We start from the raw sequence: 17,528 nt of genomic DNA, 5'->3' as shown, positions 1-17,528 counted from the left end.
GCTCCTGTTTTGTTGTTGTTGTTTTGTTTTATGAGTGACAAAGTGTGTTTGTTGGGGGGAACTTTTGCGAGTCTTATGAAGAATTGAGACATACATTAAGTGTTTTTGGTATATTTAGTGCATTTTGAATGTGAAATTGACTTCTGTGAAGCTGAAAGCTGGTTAGGTAATTTTTCAAAACCCTTCACTCAGTTATCCTAAACAGAAATGCATCCTAGCGGTGGTAAAACTGTTTTTTAATTTAATTTGGGTAAATCCCAGAATCTTCTTTAGTTTATTTGTGAAGTTCCACAGATTCTTAGACATTGGTAACAGTATTTGTAGTTAGTAAGCTCTTTTGGCCTGTACCTCACCTGTGACAAAACTGGTTTTTGAAGCCTATTGAAATGTAAATTGTCAGTGGGGGTTGGTGCCGCAAGCTCAATTCTAAATACACACAAAATTACCTATGTTTAGAATATCAAGGATAATAATGAGTTATGGCCAAATAATTCAATCTTTAGACCACGGTTTTAAATTATATCTTAAACAAAAAGAGTTTAACTCATTAAGTTTTTAGTATCTGTGACTTTCTCACTGCATATTATCATTCTGTGTCTTTAGTCACTCAGGATGGTGGTGTGAACGATCCTATAGAGGCAGTGATACTTTGACCATCTATGTGTGTTTGTGTAAATGTGTTTAACACTAATTTTGAATGATAAATAAGGGCACATTTACAGCTGCTATTACAGTTTTTTTCAATCACTATAGGACACATTTCATAATTATTCACGCAGTTATTATTTAGACAAAAATTTTTCAACATTTCTACAGTAGTATCATATTGAAATATATTCCAAAAAAAATTAAATACTATCAAAACAATTAAGTGTAGCTGAACAGTCTTTCATCATTTTCATCATTTATACAAAAGGGGAAACTTAATAAAGAAATAATTTTGTACACTAATGTAAACATGAACATTGTAACAAACTGCAGTCAATTTTGAACAGCAAAAAAAAAAAAAAAAAAAAAAAAATGACATGATTTGAGACATAATTTAAGTGTTTTGGTGGTTTTAGTGCATTCTGAATGTGAAATTAACTGCTGTGAAGCTGAAAGCTGGTTTGGAGAACTGAGTGAAGAGTTTTGAAAAGTGACCTAGCCAGGGCTTGACATTAACTTTTTTGCTCACCAGCCACTGTGGCTAGTGGTTTTCCAAAGTTTCTAGCCACTCAGAATTTTCACTGGCCATAATTTTGCTGTTGGGAAATTACATTTTATATGATTAAAGTTGACTTTGCCATGCTAAAATTACTTGATCTTGAGTAATTTTACTTGATTAGCTAGATTTAAAACCCTTTCAAACTTTCAAATGCAGATTAACCACCTAAATCAAGACTAGGCCTACATGGTATATCAGGTGGTATGTACGGGTAGGCAAGGGGTGTGTAATATGACCATAATATGATACATTTTATAATTGTGTAAGTTATTTTTATTAGGCTATATAAAAAAGAACAAAGAAGCAATTTAGCAAATTACAAATACAATAGTAAATTAAATAGCCTAAACTATTTTTCAGATACAGTAGGTTTATTTAATATTTATTTATCTTTTGTTGTTTGATTAACATAAATGACATAGAAACATTTAATGCATGTACACAATATACTGACACTTTGATGAGGGCTTGACAATAACACCCGCTAACCCACCAAAGCTGAAATCTATCCCGCATTTGGTGGGTTAGCGGGTGTTATTGTCAAGCCCTCGTCTTAGCAATTGTTAAAAAAAAAAAAAAAACTATAATGAGTCACAGACACATATCTATTCTAATTTAATTGTAATATAACATTCTAATCTTGTCAGTTAATGGATAATGATTGGGTAACAAGCATCACCTGTCAGTGGGGGTGGGGTGGGTGACATGCAAAATGAACATCCATACTTCATATATTTCAATTAAGTCAACATAAAATTTTGAGATCTGACCTCCAAAATCTTTACAGTGTGTTTGTGATGGTAAGAAATGGCAAATCAGTCAAACAGGTGTCACAGTTTACCATCTAACAGGGGACTCTGACAGTCATTTTGAGATTCACAGAATCACTATTCACTGTATAAAGTGGTAATATTTTTGAATTGAACAAAATTTAAAAAGTTAATTTAGATGTTACCATTTCTAAAGTTAAAGTGTAAATGATAGTTAAGCAGCAGCAGCATGTACATGTTGTAGTAATTTCACTACACAAAAGGACAATGGTCCCCTGTTAGATGGTAAAGTGCTACACCTGTTTAGTTGCCTTTATATATAACAATAGTTCATATCTCTGAATATAATAGCAATGTTCATAACAACACTAATACACCAGTTCTTGTCATAAATATATGCAGTATGTGATACAATATTTTTTTTATTCAATTTAAATTATATAATAATCAAGGAACTTTGCTGCCGTTCCATGGCTGCAGCAGTGCAATGATATTACGCAGCGCCCGTGAGCCCCTGCTTGCACAGGGAACGTGCCTTGCAACCATGGAGACGTTTGTGAGAGACGCTGCGTAATATCATTGCGCCTGCTGCAGCCATGATACGGCAGCAAAGTTCCTTGATTATTACGCCTGAATGAGAGTATAGTTCCTAGCCATATCAGCCTAGAAAATAGCAACTTTTCATTTTCTGTCGGTCTTAGTACACGATTTAACTACAGAAGAGTCAAGTTTTAAATAGGAAAAATATCAAAACTCTTTGGTCATTTTTAAGCGCGATGCTAACGGTCTAATCAGATTCAATGAACTATGCTAAGCTATGCTAAAAGTGGTACCGCCAGAACCGGAGATCGGCTGAATGGATTCGAAAACGGTAAAACTCAACTGTTTAACTCTAGGGGAGTTGGAAAATGAGCCTATTTTCAAAAAAAGTGGAGTGTTCCTTTAAAGAGCTATTTCTGCTTGATTTAACCCATAAAGCCTAGTTTTGTTGAAATTGGTAGGTTGGTTCAGTGATGTTAAATAATATTTTTATATTTATACCTTTATATTTAGCAATATTTTGTATTCTGTATATCTTTGAATGTAGCAGCAATGTTCATAAGAACACTAAAAAACCTATTCTTGTTATTAAAATACACTATTCTTGATTTTTAAGGTCAAAATGAATGAAAATGAAGAACTGGCAAAGCAACCAGATCATTTCACACCATCTAACAGGGGACCAGTATCCATTTGTTTAATATAATCACTAACCTGATAAAATGGTGACCTGCAATTGTTACCTTATACCTGTTTCTGCTAGATTTAAACCTTTGAACTTAGTTCTTGCCATAAAAAATACACTGTAATAAGATTTCTTTTTTTTTTTTTTTTTTTTAGGTCAAAATTATTTTTTTATGTTGATTGTTTCATTGAAAATCTTTGGTTGGTTTAAGAAATGAAGTGCCAGTGTTCAGTTCACATAATTTAATTGAGCCAACTGAGGATTTTTTAACCCTTTGATGCACAACATGGGTCAAAAATGACCCGGCTGAGTTTTTATTTTCTATATCTTTGCAAGAAATTATTTTAATCATTCAGTATTCCAGGTATTCCTCAATTAACTTGTTTTTGATCATCACAAATCCTCATTTTAATTTTTTCTTTCTTACTTTTTTAATAAAAATAATTTTTGTATCACTACCCTTCTAATGCGCAACATGGGTAAAAAATGACCCGTATTAATTTCCTATGTAATTTCAATCATGGTTGAGTGTTTCTTTGCTGAATCTTTAAAAGAAATGTATTTTATCATTCATTTATTCCAGGTATTCCTTAAATACCTTGTTTTTGATTGTAAAAAATCATTATGTTCATTTTTTCTTTCTTACTTTATAAACAAACAGTTTTTGTCTGTCTACATCAATTTTACACACATGGGTCAAAAATGACCCGTATTCATTTCCTATGTAATTTCAGTCATAACTGAGTGTTTCTTCGCTGAATCTTTGAAAGAAATTTATTTTATCATTTATTTATTTCAGGTATTACTTAAATATCTTGTTTTTGATTTTCTACAAATAATTATGTTTATTTTTCTTTCTTACTTTATAAACAAACACAGTTTCTACATCAATTTTACACACATAAAAAATGACAAAAAAATGACCCATATAGAAATCTTTAAGATTTGCAAATTTTTGCAAGTAGGAACATATTTACTGCAGACAACTGTTCATCTGCCACACATTTTACATCTTAACAAGGCTACTTTTGTATATTTGATGTATGTAAGTCTTATTATATTTAATATATTAGGTTATATATTTCGTAATTTTTTATTTTTTGTCATAAATCAATGCAATTGGTCATCCTTTATGTCTGTCAGCGTTCCTGAAATGTAACAGTTTTGGACAAATACAACGAGTCAAAAGTGACCCGAATAAGTTATTTTCTATATCGCATATATTACAATAAATTAATTTTATCATTCATTATTCCATCTATTACTCAATAACCAAATCCTTATTTTAATTTTTCCTTTCTTTTTGAATGAATTTTTTTGAATGTGTGTGTCATTACCTTTCTAAAGGCCAACGTATACTTCACTTTTTATGTGTACGTGAGGGTCAGCATACAGATTTTTGTAACTTTTTATAATTTCCGCCGGATTTCTGTAACTGTGTATGTGCAACCCTGCACATACACATTTAAATTGCGTTTGACTGTTCGCAAAGTACACTTTCAGCTTTTTTTACAGTGATGTCATCATCCACCTCAGTTCTGTTGAGGACCAGCCATTAACACTCTAGATAAAGAAATTCAAAATCACTGTTGATCGATACACTTATTATATATTTTCACTGTTGGACAGAAACCTTGTTCAAAACTGTTACTTTTCAGGAACACTGATAGATGTAAAAGGTGACCAGTAGCATTGGTTTATGACAAAAAATACAAATTATGAAATATAATATACAGCCTATTATATGAAATATAATATGTCTTTCATCCATCAAATATACAAAAGCAGCCATGTTGAGACATGAAATGTGTGGCGGATGAACAGTTGTCTGCAGTAAATATGTTCCTTCTTGCGAAAATTTGCAAAGGTTTCTATATGGATAATTTTTGACCCATGTGTGTAAAATTGATGTAGAAATACAAAACCTGTGTTTGTTTATGAAAAAAAGAAAGAAAAAATAAACACAATGATTTGTTAAAATCAAAAACAAGATATTTAAGGAATACCTGGAATAAATAAATGACAAAATACATTTCTTTCAAAGATTCAGCGAAGAAACACTTAGTCATGACTGAAATTACATAGGAAATGAATACGGGTCATTTTTGACCCATGTGTGTAAAATTGATGTAGACAGACAAAAACTGTGTTTGTTTATAAAGTAAGAAAGAAAAAATGAACATAATGATTTTTGTCAATCAAAAACAAGATATTTAAGGAATACCTGGAATAAATTAATGATAAAATACATTTCTTTCAAAGATTCAGCAAAGAAACACTCAACCATGATTTAAATTACATAGGAAATGAATACGGGTAATTTTTGACCCATGTTGCGCATTAGAAGGGGTTTTCATAGCTTGTGCATCAAAGGGTTAATGCAGTAAGATTTGAAGTTTTTTGCTCAACAGTGGAAACATGGCTAGTGAGTCTCTTATACAGTATGATGGGCAGGAGGAACACAGTCCAGTCCTCAATCTTTTTAAATTGGTGCAAGAAATCAAATCTCACTCTAAACATCTCCAAAACAAAGGAAATGTCTATTAATTTTAGAGCGCATAAATTATTTTTTAATTAATAGGCAGCCAGTACAATCAGTCCAAAATTATAAATATCTTGGTATACTTGACAATAAGCTTAAATGGGATATGTAGACTGATCATATACTGTATGAAGCCACAACAGAGAATACATTTCTTAAAGAAAATACTCTTCTGTAATGTCCAAAACATTAGCTTTTGAACTGTTGCCATCTGACTGACTGTATTTTTTCCCCCGTTGTATTTAAAACTGATTCAAATGGTTTTTCCTCAAGCAATTCAACGTTTAAAATTTTTAATAACTGATGGTTTGGTCATTCTTTTATTTATTTGTATATTGTGTATGTTTATGCCTACTGTGATCCGGTTACAGTACACTGGAGACGGACACAGACGTAATAGGTAATGTAGAGTTTATTTAACCACAGCAGAGCAAATGGATGAAACAGGTGAGTGAACAGATACTTGGAATTCGTGGAGTAGATATGAATGAGATAATTACTGTCCTTTCTTTTGTAGTTGGAGTAACGCTGAAGACTGGAGATCGCTGGAGAACAATGGAGTTGGTGTAAACACACACACACACAGCAGACGAGGAACACCATGAGAAGGAGACACACTGGAGACAGGTAAGTATATGAAGAGTAGTCCTTGAGGTAAGCATCACACTGGGTATATGCGAACGAGACCGGACAAGTAGTGCTGTGTGTGTGTGTGCTTTATACTGGTGATGATGAGTGAGGTAATGAGGTGCAGGTGGCGGTGATCAGTACTCGGGAGATGGCGTGCGTTGTGATTGATGGAGGTTGGAACCTGACGTGTCTGTGACAGTACCCCCCCCTCCACGGCCCGCTCCTGAGGGCCGAGAACCCCGACGCCGTGGTGGACGTCCTCTACCCCGCGGTGCCGGCTTCTCAGGGTGATTGTCGTAAAAGGTTTGGAGTAAACTGGGATCTAAGATGTCGTTCCTTGGGACCCAGGAACGTTCCTCTGGACCATATCCTTCCCAATCCACCAGATATTCAAGTTGGCCACCACGACGTCGGGAGTTCAAGATCTCGTGAACCTCGTAGGCAGTTCCGTCCTCCAGGATGAGTGGAAGGGGGGGTTCGGCGGGAACCACGTCAGGTCCTGTGGGGGAAACAGAAGGGTAGTGAGCCTTGAGTAGTGACACATGAAAAGTGGGGTGTATACGATACCCTTGTGGCAGTTGAAGTTGGTATGTGACGGGGTTGACCTGCTTGATGATGGGGAATGGGCCAATGAACCTGGGACAAAGCTTTTTGCAGGGCAGACGCATTCTGATGTCCCTCGTAGATAGCCAGACCAACTGACCAGGTTGGAAGACAGGGGTGTCAGATCGTCGAAGGTCGGCTACCATCCTGCGTCTGCGTAGGGCTCGTTGCAACTGATGGTGAGCTGAGTCCCAGACCCTCTCGCTCTCCCGGAACCAGTAATCCACAGCTGGAATGTTGGAGGGTTCCCCATCCCAGGGGAACAGTGGGGGTTGGAAGCCGAGTACGCACTGGAACGGAGTAAGTCCTGTAGTAGACTGCTTGAAGGAGTTTTGAGCGTACTCGGCCCAACCCAGGAACTGGTTCCAGGAGTCCTGGTGGTCGTGACAGAAGGTACGTAGGAAGCGGCCTATTTCCTGTACCTTCCTTTCCGTCTGCCCGTTCGACTGGGGGTGATAGCCGGATGTCAGGCTAACGGCCACACCTAGGAGAGAGAAGAAAGATCTCCACACTCTCGATATGAACTGTGGGCCTTGGTCGGAAACAATGTCCTCTGGTATTCCGAAGTAACTGAAAACTTGATTGAAGAATACTTCGGCTGTCTCCATGGCAGTTGGTAATCCTGGGAGTGGAATGAGACGACAGGATTTAGAAAAACGATCAACTACAACTAGGATGGTGGTATTACCGTCTGAAGCAGGGAGATCGGTTATGAAGTCCACTCCTAGGTGTGACCATGGGCGTTCTGGAACGGGCAGAGGAAGGAGTTTTCCAGATGGCAGATGACGAGGTGACTTGGAAATGGCGCACTCCCTACAGCTCCGCACGTACCTTCTGACATCAGAAGCCATTCCCGGCCACCAGAAGCGTTCTTTTAGCAACGAGAGGGTTTCATTGACCCCCGGGTGACCAGTACCAAGTGACGTGTGAGCCGAGTGAATGGTGGGAGTGCGACGTGTCCGTGGTAGGTAGAGCAAGCCTGGTGGACAGCGCGGTGGAGGGTTTGTGGAGGCATTGGAGGAGGGGATCGTCTCCTCGGACCAAGTGATGGGACTTACTATGAGGGAGCTTGGGATGATAGGTTCAGGTTCCTCAGTTTGTTCCTCAGGAGCATGGAGTCTGGAGAGAGCATCCGCTTTAACGTTCTTAGTCCCTGGACGGTATGAGATTGTATAATTGAAACGGGAGAAAAACATAGCCCAGCGGGCTTGTCTGGGGTTAAGTCTCTTGGCAGACCGAAGGTATTCGAGGTTCTTGTGATCTGTTAACACCAGGAAAGCATGTTTAGCACCCTCCAACCAATGCCTCCACTCTTCCAATGAGAGTTTGACTGCTAGAAGTTCCCTGTCACCGATGGAGTAGTTGACTTCCGCCGGGCTGAGCTTGCGGGAGAAGAAGGCACATGGATGAAGTCTACTCGGTGTCCCCTGCTGCTGCGACAACACCGCTCCCACTCCAGTCGTTGATGCATAAACTTCAACAATGAAGGGTTCTTCTGGGTCTGGATGTACGAGTAAGGGAGCGGTGGTGAAGGCTTTTTTGAGTCTTTCAAAGGCGTTGGTGGCTGCTGGAGTCCAGGACAGAGACTTGGGTTTATTTCTGAGGAGACTAGTGAGTGGATGGGTGATAGAACTGTAACCTTGAATGAATCTTCTGTAGAAGTTGGAGAAACCTAGGAATCGTTGGAGCTCTTTTATGGTTGTGGGTGCTGGCCAGTTAGTGATGGATTCCACCTTCCCCTCGTCCATCCGGATGCCACTGTGGTCAATGTGATAACCCAGGAATGAAACGGAATCTTGATGGAATGAACATTTTTCAGCCTTGAGGAATAGATGGAATTGACGGAGACGGTTGAGGACCTCCGCAACGTGTTGGCAATGTTCGGCCTGGCTCCGGGAGTATATGAGAATGTCGTCGATGTAGACTAGGACAAATCGGTGGAGAAACTCCCGGAGCACCTCATGAATAAAGTCCTGGAATACGGAGGGGGCGTTGACCAGTCCATACGGCATGACGAGGTATTCATAGTGTCCAGTAGGTGTTATAAAGGCGGTTTTCCACTCGTCCCCCTCACGTATCCGGATGAGGTTGTACGCGCTGCGGAGGTCCAGTTTGGTGAATATAGTGGCACCACGGAGATGTTCCAGGGCTGCTGGGACGAGAGGAAGGGGATAACGGAACTTCACAGTGATTTTGTTACGTGCTCGATAATATATACATGGCCGCAAGCCTCCGTCCTTCTTCGCCACAAAGAAAAAGCTGGAAGCAGTAGGGGAAGTAGACGGTCTGATGTAACCTTGGGCGAGGGCTTCCTTGATGTAGTCTTCCATGGCCTTCTCCTCCGGGATGGAAAGTGGGTATATCTTACCCTTTGGTACTGGTTCACCCGGAAGCAGGTCGATGGCACAGTCCCATGGCCGGTGTGGAGGCAGATTGGAAGCCCGTTGTGGACAGAATACATCGCTGAAGGGGGCGTAACACTTGGGGGTATCCACTGAACGTTGTTCCATTGGACTTTCGATGGAAGTGGCACAGAGAGATAGATCAGGTGGAGATGATGGTGGAAGAGGAAGTTCCATCAGGCAACGTGAGAAGCAAGTGTCGCCCCACTTCAGGATTTCGCCCGATTTCCAGGAGATGGTGGGATTATGCTGCTCCAACCAGGGGCGCCCCAGAACCACGTCAGCCGTTGATTCCTCCAGAACCAGCATATGAGCTTCCTCACGGTGTAGAAGACCCACTTGGAGAGTTACTGGTCCAGCCACTTTACACACGCTCTTACGACTGAGGGGTCTACCGGTTATAGAGTTGATCTTGTAGATTGTCGGAGACGGAGTGGTTTTGAGTTGAAGTTGACGACAGATGGCCCCAGAGAGGAAGTTGCCGGCAGACCCCGAGTCGAGGAGCGCGACCACTGAAATAGAGACATTGGCGGCAGTAAGAGTGACAACAGTGGTAAGTGGTTTCATTTTATGTGTAGCGGGAATAATGGCACTCACCAGGGGTCGTGGAGGTCTAGTGGGGCATGTAGCAATGACATGCCCAGGTTCACCACAGTAGAGACAGAGACGTAGAGTCAGACGACGGCGTCGTTCTTCAGAAGATAATCGTGAATGTTCTAGTTCCATGGGTTCTTGGGCTGGTTCTGGAGTGCTGACGGGTTCGGATCGACAGGAGGGCACGTTGATGTTGTACTGGTCCTGGTGCTCTTGGATGCACGCTTGCATGCGAGTGGCGCAGCGTATGGAAAGCTGGATGAACTTCTCAAGGCCGATGTTATCCTCGCATGCAGCGAGATGCAGCCGTACCCGAGTATTCAATCCTTGCCGGTAGGTGGTGATAAGCGCTTGTTCATTCCATCCGCTGATTGCAGCAAGCGTTCTGAACTGTAAAGTATAGTCATAGATAGACATAGATCCTTGTTTAAGATTATAAAGTTTCTCACCAGCAGACGAATCAGTGATGGGTTTCCCAAACACCTCCCGGAAGTGAGAGATGAACGCTGAAAATGATTGCGTAACTGCACCCTGTTGTGACCAGATGGAATCAGCCCACATTAACGCTTTACCGCTGAGTTGCAAGATGACAAAGGCAATTTTAGATGTATCACTCGGGTACAGGTGCGGCTGCATCTCCAGGACCAGTGTGATCCAGAAATCCGCTGCAATCCTCCGCCGATCCTGAGTAGGGCGCCGGTTTGGCCATGGGACTGGCGTACGGAGGCAGTGAGGGAGGAATGTTGACAGTGCTACCGGTGTCCGCTGGTGCAGGTGAATGAACTGGATCAGGAGCTGGTGGTGGAGAATGGACAGTTAATGTACGCCGAAGCGTATCCACCAGCTCCTGAAATGGATCCGGGAGGCTCATGCTGGGTTGACTGTATTGGTCCGGTCTTCTGTTACAGTACACTGGAGACGGACACAGACGTAATAGGTAATGTAGAGAGTTTATTTAACCACAGCAGAGCAAATGGATGAAACAGGTGAGTGAACAGATACTTGGAATTCGTGGAGTAGATATGAATGAGATAATTACTGTCCTTTCTTTTGTAGTTGGAGTAACTCTGAAGACTGGAGATCGCTCGAGAACAATGGAGTTGGTGTAAACACACACACACACAGCAGACGAGGAACACCATGGGAAGGAGACACGCTGGAGACAGGTAAGTATATGAAGAGAAGTCCTTGAGGTAAGCATCACACTGGGTATATGCGAACGAGACCGGACAAGTAGTGCTGTGTGTGTGTGTGCTTTATACTGGTGATGATGAGTGAGGTAATGAGGTGCAGGTGGCGGTGATCAGTACTTGGGAGATGGCGTGCGTTGTGATTGGTGGAGGTTGGAACCTGACGTGTCTGTGACAGATCCCTTGTGCCTGTGTGAACATTACATAATTATATAAAGTTACAGAATTACTTCACTGCCAGTTCACTGTTCACACATATCTCCATTGCAGGCTATGGAGGTCCCCTGTTGGATAGGTAGACATCGGTCAGAGTTGCAGGTCCCCTCTTGGCATATTTTTAAAAAAAATTAAAAAATGCTCATTTGAAGTTATATTATTAAAAAAGACCTTAAAAGAAAATTTTGTATGTCATTTTTTTTTTCTTCAAAATGACCAGAAACACTAGTCCCCTTTTGGTGGGTGTAGAGTGGTAGTCCCCTGTTTGTAATATAGGCGTGTATGTGTGTGTGTGTGTGTGTGTGTGTGTGAAGGAGAGGTACCCAGCCCCCAGGAGTGTCCACAACATCAATTTTTAAGAATTCATTTTACATTTCCATCTCAAGTAAATGCATCTTGATTTAAAGATATTTAGATATTTGAATTTGAAAACAGGACAAAAATATTAAGGACAGTACAGTAGATATAGAAATTAAAGAGAGCTGTGTCTGGCGCGCTGTGCGTATTAGTGACAGGCCGATTCTGGCTTGACTGTGGCAGCATCAGCAAGGTAATGGCTGCTGCATCTTGCACGATTGATTCGAGTGCGGCAGATGGAAGTAGGCCAATAGGTAAGTCTCTGGCAGGTGAGAATCTAACCAGAAGTGGCCCAAGTGTATTTTGCTATCTGGGTATTGGTATAGATTTTCTGTTGTAGCGCCCCAATATGTGCAATCAGAATGTCCTGTAGTCTAAGTATTTCAAGTTGTTGTTTTTTTTAATTCAGAGGAAAAAGAAGAAGAAAATCAGTACAAACACAATAGGGTTGTGGGTTGGACCCCTAATAATAAGAACATCGTAATAAGGTGCTAGAACTTTGTGTTTGGACCCCTAAAAAGTGAGCATCTCCAGTATTTTCACAAGAGAACAGCAGCAAAATATTGTGCATTTAAAATATGTACACATGACTTGGACATTCCAATATTCCAATAGTATTATTATAATATTCCTGTAGCTGTGAAGCATATAAACATCTTTGTTTTGCAATTCAGCCCGAATATAGACCTTATCACAAAATGATGTGCATGTAAATGTGGTCCAAATTTTGTTTAACTACTGCTGTAGTATAAAAACAGAGAGAATAATCCTGAAAATACTTACTGGTGCTTTTTTATCAATGGGCTTGATGACAAACTTCTTATCGTTGAAAGAAATGTTTCGAATCTCACTCCATGGGAAACCAATCTTTGGTGTAAGCCTTAAAGAATAACAAGAGAGGGATGAACAAGCTTGAACATGTATACATTTACTCAACAATATGCAAAGAAATCATGTTAAAATCCGCCAGCTGAAGAAAATTGTTCGGGTGGGCAATATGACCAAAATCTTATTAGTTAACTACATTAGTTAACATGAACTAATAATGAACTACACTTCTACAGAATTTTTAATCTTTTTAATGTTAATTTCAAAATTTACTAATAAATTAATAAAATCAAGAGTTGTATTTGTTAACATTAGTTAATGCACTGTAAACTAACATGAACAAACTATGAACAGCTGTATTTTTATTAACTAACGATAACAAAGATTAACAAATACAGTAAAAAAAATGTATTGCTCATGATTAGTTCATGTTAGTTAAAGGTGGTAAAGAGGATGTTTTGTTTTATATATATTTGCAATATTACTTGAAACTGTCTTTACTAACTGATAAAATACTTTTTTAGGTGCACTGAAAGGAATAATATTAATATACATCATCTGTGCACGAGGTAGGGCCTTAAAAACATCAGCCAATCGTTTACGCGATCATCGCGTAAACGATTGGCCCTCTGGCTTGTCAATCACTGCCGTGACGTTCCTTGTGAGAGACGTGCGTGGATTGGCCCTCTGGCTTGTCAATCACTACCGTGACATTCCTTGTGAGAGACATGCGCGGATTGGCCCACTAGCTTGTCAATCACTGCCATGACGTTCCTTGTGAGAGATGAGCGTGGCTGTGCGCTCCAGTAACTTTCCACATTCCACAGGCGCCGCATGCAATGTTTATGTCCGGAAACAGGAGTAACAACTGCAGATTATGAGTTACCTGTGGTGAGTCCGACATAATGAATCCACTAACACAACACAGCGAATGCCTGTGGTAAACACTCGTGTTCCAGTACGAGTGTTTACGAGTTTTGGGAGGTGTTCCTTCGAAGGAGAGGGGTTGTTCTTACGCATGCGCTCATTTCAAAAACTCAGTAACTGTCTTTGGTTTCTCTGGACAGAGCAAAGCCAGGGCTGGGTCTGCCTCCTCCGAGGGCAGCGCTTGCAGGCTCACCACCTGATCCCTGAAGGGAGTGGTAGGAACCTTGGGCACATAGCCAGGCCGGGGTCTCAGTACCATGTGGCTGTCACCCGGCCCGAACTCTAGGCACGATTCGTCGACCGAAAATGACTGCAGGTCCCCTACCCTCTTGATGGAGGCCAATGCCACCAGCAGCAAAGTCTTCATAGACAGAATCTTTAAGTCTGCTGACAGCAAAGGCTCAAAGGGAGCAATCTGAAGTGCTCTCAGCACCAGAGTGAGGTCCCAAGAGGGTATGGAGGGGGGACGAGGAGGATTTAACCGTCTCGCCCCCCTAAGGAACCTGATGACCAGGTCGTGCTGACCAACAGATTTGCCATCTATGTGGTCGTGGTAAGCGGAGATAGCAGCAGTATGGACTTTGAGGGTGGAGGGGGACAGCCTACGCTCCAACCCTTGCTGCAAGAAGGAAAGCATGACTCTGATCGAGCATCTTCGGGGGTCTTCTCGGCGAGAAGAGCACCACTCGACGAACAGGTTCCACTTTGAGGCGTAAGCACGTCTCGTAGACAGTGCACGTGCCGAAGTGATGGTGTTAAGTACCTCAGGGGGTAAATCACCTAGAACCTCCGTACCAAAGAGTGCCCCGTCTCTGAGAAAGGAGGTCTTTCCTCAGAGGGATGGGCCAGGGAGGGGCTGTCGCGAGGAGAGAGAGTTCTGGGAACCAGGTCCGGTTGGGCCAGTAAGGCGCAACTAACAAGACCTGCTCCTCGTCCTCCCTGACTTTGCACAGGGTCTGTGCAAGTAGGCTCACTGGGGGAAACGCATATTTGCACAGGCCCGGGGCCAGCTGTGAGCCAGTGCATCTGTCCCGAGTGTCCCCTCTGTCAGAGAGTAAAACAACTGGCAGTGGGAGGTTTCTGGTGAGGCAAACAGGTCTACCTGAGCCTCTCCGAATTCTCTCCAGATCAGCTGAACCACCTGGGGGTGGAGTAGCCACTCTGCTGGCAGCGCAGCTCGTCGGCCACACGGTTGAGCACACCGGGAACATGAATGGCGCGAAGCGACCTCAGATGCTTCCGACTCCACAGGAGGAGATGGCGGGCGAGTTGCGACATGCGACGGGGGCGTAGACCACCTTGACGGTTGATGTACGCAACGGTCGCAGTGTTGTCCGTACGGACCAGTACATGCTTGCCCCGAAGCTGGCCTTTGAGGCGGCTCAGAGCAAGGCGTACTGCCAGCAACTCGAGGCAATTGATGTGCAAATGCAGATGGGGTCCCGTCCAAACCCCTGAGACTGCATGCCCGTTGTACGTGGCACCCCAGCCGGTGGCAGAAGCATCTGTGAAAACCACAGCATGCCGGGACACTTGTTCTAGGGGCACTCCTGCCTGGAGAAACAAAGGGTCCGACCACGGACTGAAGGTTCGGTGGCACTCCTGAGTGATTGGCACCCAGAACGTGCCGCGTTGCCACGCCCATCTCAGGACTCGGCCGTGAAGCCAGTGCTGAAGCGGTCTCATATGAAGCAGACCGAGCGGTGGTACAGCCGCTGCAGCCGCCATATGCCCCAGGAGCCTCTGAAAGAACTTCAGTGGGACCGCTCTCCTGCCGTTGAACGTATTCAGGCAGTTCAACACCGACCGAGCACGTTCCTCTGTGAGGCGTGCTATCTGTTCGTCCGAATCCAACTCCATACTGAGAAAAGAGATCCTCTGCACTGGGGCGAGTTTGCTCTTTTCCCAGTTGACCCGAAGCCCCAACTGGCTGAGGTGACTGAGCACCAAGTCCCTGTGTTCGCACAACTGATCCCGAGACTGTGCTAGAATGAGCCAGTCGTCTAGATAGTTGAGAATGCGAACACCCTGTTCTCTCATGGGAACAAGGGCTCCCTCCACGACTTTCGTGAAGACGCGGGGAGACAGGGCCAGCCCGAAGGGTAGGACTCTGTACTGATATGCTCGAATTTCGAACGCGAATCTCAGGAATGGCCTGTGTCGCGGAAGAATCGAAACATAGAAGTACGTGTCCTTCAGGTCGATCGCTGCAAACCAATCTCGGGGACGGATGCACTCGAAAATGCGTTTCTGCGTGAGCATTTTGAACGGTAGCTTGTGGAGGCTCAGATTCAAAACTCGCAGGTCCAAGATCGGTCGTAACCCGCCGCTTTTCTTGAGTACAATGAAGTAGGGGCTGTAGAACCCCGACCTCAAATCGGCTGGAGGGACCGGCTCTATCGCGTCCTTCGCCAGTAGGACTGCGATCTCCGCACGCAGGACAGGGGCATCGGCATCTTTCACTGTAGTGCTTTCACTGCTGCTCGCTGCTGTCGGCTGGCGACAGAAGAGGTGGATGAGAGTGGTGAGGTTATAGCTCTCCCACTGCTCTCCAAGCCCTCTCCGGACCCGGAGATAGAGGAAACTGCTCTTTTATTGAAAATTTGGGTACCGCTGGCCATTGAGCCAGTGGCGGAATAAAAAAGGAGAACAAAGGATTCTCCACCTGGCCCTCCTCCGGGGGAAGGAGCAGTGCGGTCACCACCTCCTGAAGAGTAGTCCCATTCATCTGCGGGTCGCCCGTCCTAGGGCCGCTTGGACTTGACCTTGCCACCCTTCTTCTTAGGGGGTGGCTGGACGGGCTGGGCACCCCGCCCGCGACCGGCTCCACGACGCCGCTTGGATGGAGGCTGCTGCTGCTGGGGCGTGGGAGTGGGGGCGGCTGCAGGGGGCGACCTCGGCGACGGGCAGTCTGAGGTGCCGCCGGCGGTGGAGGTGCAGCAGCTGACCGCCTCGGCAGGATGTGACTGATGGCCTCAGACTGCTTTTGTGCAGCCGAGAACTGTTGGGCGAAGTTCTCAACCACGTCACCGAAAAGGCCGGTCTGGGACACGGGGGAATTAAGAAACCTGACCTTGTCGGTATCTCTCATGTCCGCGAGACACAGCCAGAGATGGCGTTCCTAGACCACTATGGTGGACATCGCACGACCCACTGACCGCGCCATAACCTTCGTCGCACGAAGCGCGAGGTCCATCGCGGCACGAAGTTCTTGCAGAACTTGCGGATCATGACCACCCTCGTGCAGGTCCTTCAGTGCCTTTGCCTGATGGACTTGCAACAACGCCATAGCATGTAAGGCGGAAGCGGCTTCCCCACAGGCCTGATAAGCCTTGCCGGTAAGATCCGACGAGTACTTACAGGCCCGGGAAGGGAGAGACAGCTCCCCCCGCCAGGTGGAGTTAGGGCACAGTTGCATAGCAACGGCCCGTTCCACAGGGGGTATGCGCGTATAACCCTTAGCCGCTCCACCATCAAGGGTGGTGAGGGAGGAGGACCCACCAACACGGCTTCGGGCAGTAAAAGGTGCCATCCACATGCCAGTGAGCTCTTCATGCTCCTCCGGGAAGAAAGGAAGATACCAATCATCCAACCTCGATGGCTCGGGACACGGTGGAGGATTCCACACGAGCCTGACCCTGTTGGCGGCCCGGAAAAAGCATAGCCATCATTTCCGGGTCCGAATCGGGCACAGTAGTCACTCCCGAAGGAGGCAACTGTGCCGAATCCTCATCCCCAGAAGCGTCAGGCTCACCCTCCGATGCAACGATCGACATCCGGTCGTCTTGGGGAGCTCCGAAGGATACGGATGGTACACACCTCTGGGGTGGTCCACCGCGTTCCCCCGGAAGCTCTACTGGCTGCGGAGCGCCAGAGGGGTGAGGGTTCCTAGGGGGTTGGTTCCCCGAAGGAAACGCGCTCACCGTGATCCTCAAGTCACCAGCCCCGCCGCCCGAAGCAACCCTCTGAGGAGGATTGGAATGAGGCCTCCGGACCGGGACTCCACCCCTTTGCAGGAAGTGGAGTCTCGACCGCAG

At 44.3% G+C, this 17,528-nt stretch overlaps 1 protein-coding gene across 2 annotated transcripts in view; it reads right to left on the bottom strand.

Moving 5' to 3' along the window:
• LOC137031650 (radixin) overlaps positions 1-17,528 on the bottom strand; it is a 572,796-nt gene that overhangs the window by 168,515 nt on the left and 386,753 nt on the right. The window contains exon 7 of one of the 2 annotated variants that reach the window (XM_067402756.1): positions 12,520-12,616. The exons of the other annotated variant lie outside the window; for it this stretch is intronic. Within the exon in view, the coding sequence (XP_067258857.1) occupies positions 12,520-12,616 (97 nt within the window). The remainder of the gene's footprint in view (positions 1-12,519; positions 12,617-17,528) is intronic. 2 annotated transcript variants of the gene reach the window in all.

The sequence above is a fragment of the Chanodichthys erythropterus genome, chromosome 12 (assembly GCF_024489055.1).
Source record: "Chanodichthys erythropterus isolate Z2021 chromosome 12, ASM2448905v1, whole genome shotgun sequence".
Classification (NCBI taxonomy): Eukaryota; Metazoa; Chordata; class Actinopteri; order Cypriniformes; family Xenocyprididae; genus Chanodichthys; species Chanodichthys erythropterus.
The sequence above is the reverse complement of the archived record's forward strand: the minus strand, read 5'-3'. Positions and strand labels throughout refer to the sequence as shown.